The sequence below is a fragment of the Mastomys coucha genome, unplaced genomic scaffold (genome assembly GCF_008632895.1).
Source record: "Mastomys coucha isolate ucsf_1 unplaced genomic scaffold, UCSF_Mcou_1 pScaffold23, whole genome shotgun sequence".
In the NCBI taxonomy this organism is placed as follows: Eukaryota; Metazoa; Chordata; class Mammalia; order Rodentia; family Muridae; genus Mastomys; species Mastomys coucha.
This window is the reverse complement of record NW_022196906.1, coordinates 61,507,951-61,513,847: the sequence shown is the minus strand read 5'-3', so window position 1 is coordinate 61,513,847 and position 5,897 is coordinate 61,507,951. Positions and strand designations below refer to the sequence as shown.

The following is a 5,897-nucleotide window of genomic DNA, read 5'->3' as shown; positions in this document are numbered from 1 at the left end:
CTTTTTAGTTTCTAGGTTTTTATTTTTACTCTTTTTACAGTCTTGCTATGTAGCACAGGCTGGCTTCGAACTTAAACCTTCCCACTTTACTTCCCAAAACCCTGGATTATGGGCATGCACCACCAGACTTGGCTAAAATATGTACTTTTTAAATGTGTAATAGAGGATGTCTCATCCAACAGAAAGCTGTAAAGATTGACCTCTTAATATTTAAACAGTGAAAACACACTCATGAGAATCACATATGTATGAATATAAATATGTACATTGCAGCTTAAAGGAAGGCTCTGGAATTGAAGAGTAATATAGTTGGGTGAATCTAGGGCAGTCTGTAAAGAGGCTACAGACAACATATGCTAGTTACGAGACTAGTATATGTAGAATACTATAGTAGCCTCTGGACTGGAGAAAGAGCTTCCAGGATGGGCTGCAGCTGGTCCTGTCACTCAGGGGCCTCCCCATAGGACTGCTTGACTACTTATGTCATGATTTTGTGGGCTTAAGAGCAAGTTAAGGAGAGAGGAAGAGAGTGAGTGGGAGTACAGCATGGCAGGCACAGTGCATCACACCTTACAAGCCAGCCAGAATCCACTGTATACTTTAGTGTGCACCACTGTGACCAGATACCCATCAGAAACAACAGGAAAATGAAGGTTTGCAGCCTCAGAGTTGCTGTCCATTGTGGCAAGGAAGGTATATAACAGGTAGTACAGAAGAAGCGGTCCTATACCATCACGTGTGGTGAGTTCTATTTGGTCTATTAAACACAGGTTATCCCTGATCCATTGTAGGAGTGGACTGTACACAGGGGTGAATACTGAGAATCTTTAGGGCCATCGTAAAGGTAGCCACCACAGATGGCTTACTGTAGTGTTGACTTTGGGATACTCTGTTGTAACAATCACAAATGTTATAAGCTGGAGATTACCTGTGTGCCAGGGGAGATGGGAAAACAGAAAGATGTCAAAGTTTTTGTGTACTTTATGAAAGAATTTTTCTGTCTTTCTCAACCCTGAGTCTATTTCTTCACTTTCTTCTTTATAGCAGTAAATCAGTATCTGGGTTGTGTGAGTTATAGATAGCACCAGTTCTTTTAAACATGTCCATCTCTTCCAGGAACATAAAAGGTAGGTGTAGTCCTGTGCTGTAATCCCCAGGCTGATGAAAGGGAGACAGGCAGGGCCCTGAAGACTCACCATCCATGGAGTACTGGGGTCAGTGGGTGATCTTGTCTCAAAGGATACGGTGGAGATTAAAAACAGGAGACACCGGACTCACCTCTGGCCTCCATAACACACTCACTTTCTTACCCAACTGAGTTAGAAACAGAACTGATAAATTTTCATATCTTAAGAAGTGACTGACCCTTATTCAGGAAAAGATACAGTCTTGTCTTATTTTTGTTCTTTTTACTTAAACTGGTTACAAATGATTTATTCAAATGACCATTAAATTGATCTTTTGTGAATGTAAAAATAAAGGCATAAAAGATTTACAACAAATACCCATATTTCCAATGCCAATACTTTTAAATGTTGACGTCAAATTTTCTTCACCTAAGCATGATAATGCAGAGAAAACTGAAGACCCTTTGACTAACACCTACAGCCCACTGCTTCTGCCTCGCAGAGACTATCAGGATTGTGGGGTAGCCTCTCATTTCCTTGCTTGACACTTTCACATTTGTAATACTATTGCTTTCTATCACATCTATACAGATACGTTTTCTACCATCCTCAGAACTCAATTGTATATTATCAGTTATTGTAATCTGGTCAAGTTTATACAAGTCCAGTTTTTGTAACTGTTGCTGTCAACTATCAAATTATATTACACATTATTTTGTACTATCCACTATCTGTTTTGTTTTGTACTTTGATTTTTTTGTTTAAGACAAGGTTTCTCTGTGTAGACAAGGCTGTCCTCAAACTCAGAGATCCATCTGCCTTTGCCTCTGCTGGGGTTAAAGGCATGTACTACCACCTCAATGTTTTGTGGATTGAATATGACATTCGTACTATATAAAAAAAAAACACTTGAATATAGACAGTTTTACATAAGCCTTATATGGCAATTTTAATTTTTTAGCATCTGTCTTTTTGACTACACACTAGATGGAAAATGGTATGATTGTTTTTATTTGCTTTTACCTAATACTTAAGATATATTTTCATGTGCCCTTTGATCTTTTGAATTTCCTCTAAATTTTCCACATATAGTCTGCTTACTCAGACCAGGAAAAAGAAAAGTATTTAAGAATGGCCAGGCATGGAGGCACACACCTTTAAAGGAGGCAGATATGAGCAGATCTTTAGAGTTTGAGTTCTGCCTGGTCTTAGAGACCCTGTCTCAAAAATCAACCTGCTTTCCAACCCCCAAAAATCGATTATGGACTTGCTCACAGTATAGGAATAAGTAATCAGTGGATTCTAGAGTTCTAGCACATGTTTAATAGGTGCAGTTTCCTCCTGTTCTGTCACACAGTGATTTCTGGTGTGGTTTTCCTGCCCTCTCCATCACAGGGAGAGCAGTTTCTCCCTCCAGAAGCTAGATTGACTTTGACCTTCTCCTGACCTGTGAAATGTGGCAGAAGTACTGTATGAGGTCTTGCTCTCCAGCTTGCCATCCCTCACTGAGGACATTGCAAGCTTATCCAAGAACCAAGATGTCCTAGACACCAGCAAGCACCAGTTGTGAGGCACCCAACTGAGCTTCACCTCCAGTTAAAGCTTCGTAAGGGAAACTTGATGAGACCAGCAGAGTAACAAGCCAACTTACATAATCACGAGAAAAAAAATCAGTCATCACTATCTTAAGCTGTTAGACTTGGGGGTGGCTTGTTTTACAGCAAGCAGTCAACACAGCTGGGCCTTTATTTGCCGATAAGGTCAGAGGAAAATATGATTTTAAAATACTTTTATTTTGAATAGAAAGGTTTTTTTAGTTAAAAATGAAAAGCCCACAATTATTAGCAGAGCATTGCTTTTGTAAAGACATCATGCTAAGCACTTTGTATCTCCAAAACTCTAAAGCACAATTTTCTGTATCTTATGTCACAAACCAAAATTACTAGAGCTTGATTCAATCCTAGCTATTCTGACCTTTATTCTGTCTTCTCACACTATATACATTCTCACACAGTATGTATCTCTCTCTATGTGTATATGTTCTAAAAATTTGCCAGTCCCCAAAAAATCATACTTTGTGCGATACAACTTTATCAGTTCAGTTTAGTAAAATAAGTGAGTCTCATGAAAATATAAAATTGGCCTGGGCCAAGTGGTGGTAGCACACACTTTTAATCCCAGCCCTGAGAAGCAGAGGCAGGCAGATCCGAGATCCAGGCAGGCCTGCCTGGTCTAGAGTGAGTTCTAGGATAGCTAGGGCTACACAGAGAAACCCTGTCTTGAAAACAAAAACAAAAACAAATGGCCTGGAAGTACAGCTCAGTGATAGAGCTAACATGCCTAAAATGTACAAAGGCCTGGTCTAATACAGCTATAAAAATAATCAAAGTTTCATTAGAAAATTTGACTGTCAGGCATGGTGGCATCAGGGAGGCAGACGCAGATGGATCTCTGTTGAGTTTTAGGCCAGCCTGGTCTATAAAGTGAGTTCTAGGTCAGAAAAGGATGTTATAAATGCTGTCTCGAAAAAACAAAATTTGACTACAAACCAAGAACAGTGTATTACTCAAAATACAAACTGAAAAGCAAAGATGGCACTATAAAGCCACTCCTATAATTCTCTCATTACATTCATGAAAACAGACCGGACTGGAGTCTTCTGAACTCTGGGTCTGCAGAGCAGGGGCAGCTCCTTTCTGTTGCTACAGTCGAATCAGGACCAGAAATATACCCTAAGAAGTATTTGAAAGTAGGCTTTCAAACCAAATCTTTAGGGCTTTTTTTCCCTTTCTGGAAGTACTGGGGATTGAACTAGGGCCTCCTGTGTACCGGGCCAAGTACTCTACCACTAAGAAACAGCCCCAGCCTTAATTCTTTTCTTTCTAATAAAGTTTTGGTACACAAGAAAATGGAATCCAATATAGAAAATGAGCCAGTTGTAAAAGACATAAATTGTGAGCATTTGCTATTCTGAAACAAGAAGTCAAAGAACATTTAAGCATGGATCAAAATAGCAACATCATGGCTTGACAGAACTCTGCCTATACAAGTGAAAATGGAGCTGTAATATCCTAAGGTACATTTAAGTACACTCAATGCAATTAGAATGGTCTGAAAGTCAAATATTTAGGGTGGGTGCACTCTTGAAAAGGGACACAAACTAGTCAAAATACACTTTTAAATGTTTTATCGTAGATCACATACACAATACAACTTAGTGGATAGCATACCCACATGTGCTTTAAAAAACAAAAAAGGAGGGGCTGGAGAGATGCCTCAGTGGTTAAGAGCACTGACTTTTCTCCCAGAGGTCCTGAGTTCAAACCCAACAACTACATGGTGGCTCACAACCCTCTGTAATGGGATCTGATGCCCTTTTCTGGTGTGTCTAAAGATAGCTACAGTACACTCATATATATAAAATAAATAAACCTAAAAAAGAGAGAAAAGCAGAGGGGCAACTTGTCCATAATTAAAACTTTATTGAAAAACCGACACCAAAATAGGAGATCATTGTTGTAGACTTTATAAAATCAAACAATAATTACATTGTCTTGGTAGAATAACTGAAGTTGATAAGGCTTTCTGTGAAAAACACAAATTCAGGACCTTGTATAGATGATTAGTGTTGCTTTCTTCTAAATGAACAGCCTGCAAAGGAATCAGAAGAGTGTATTAAACATCTTACTCTATCTCTGGTGCGATTTTAGTGATAAAAAGTACTTTTTAAATAAAAAAAAGTTTTAGAAATCTTAGATTAGTTGTAGGAATGTTAGATTTTCAAATAGAAAACAAGTTTCTGAGTATTATGATTAATATAAATTTGCTATAATAACTGTTATACAGGTTTATTCTGACATAAACACAATGGTTACTTGTTATCAAATTATACCATAGAATCTACTTAAGACCATAAGCCATATTCAACAGTTCAAGCGGTTTTGAAGATTATTCACCAATTCCTTAGTCCTTTTCCTCTTTCTTCAGTCTCCCAAAAAAGTAAGCTTGACTAGAGTTCTCAGATGTCAGAACTCTGCCATGGAGACTTTATCTGCTAGTATATGCATACAAGCTTCCAATGGCATGGCATGAAAATAAGTTCTCTGTGTAGCCTTGGCTGTCCTGAAACTTACTACATAGACCAGGCTGGCTTTGAACTCAGATCTACTACCTTCCTCTACCTTGAACAATGGGATTAAAGGCCTGTGCCACCACACCCTCAACTCTTACACGTTGACTTTGAACTCTGATCTTACCTAGTCACACCAAACTGATCTTGGATTTACTGCTAATTTACTTGTAACTCTTCCAGTGAAAACATGGAATTCACGGCTCTCCAAAACATAAGCAAATTTCCAGTATTATGGAGTTATAAATATAAATGTATTATAAAAAAACTATATAACACTTATTCTATTTATTGTATTAAAGTGAAGTTAAAATATTAGATTTTTAAATTAAGAATATTAGAATGTTAATTTGATTTTTGTTTGTTTGTTTGTTTTTGTTTTTCAAGACAGGGTTTCTCTGTGTAGCCCTCGCTGTCCTTCAACTCAGAAATCCGCCTGCCTGCTGGGATTAAAGGTGTGTGCCACCACTGCCCTGTGTTAATTTGATTTTTAAATTAAGCATTAAGTATAGTATAAGCATTAAGTATAGTTATACATAAAATAAAATGTGGGGCCAGGCGGTGGTGGCATAGGTCTTTAATCCCAGCACTTGGGAGGCAGAGGCAGGTGGATTTCTGAGTTCGAGGCTAGCCTGGTCTAC

The 5,897-nt window shown here is 38.3% G+C and overlaps 1 protein-coding gene across 1 annotated transcript in view; it reads right to left on the bottom strand.

Annotated features, from left to right (window-relative positions):
• Nucleotides 1-4,589: 4,589 nt before the first annotated feature.
• Rps27l (ribosomal protein S27 like) overlaps nt 4,590-5,897 on the bottom strand; it is a 3,596-nt gene continuing 2,288 nt past the window's right edge. The window contains exon 4 of the mRNA XM_031345191.1: nt 4,590-4,778. Within this exon, the coding sequence (XP_031201051.1) occupies nt 4,750-4,778 (29 nt within the window). The 3' untranslated portion in view covers nt 4,590-4,749. The remainder of the gene's footprint in view (nt 4,779-5,897) is intronic.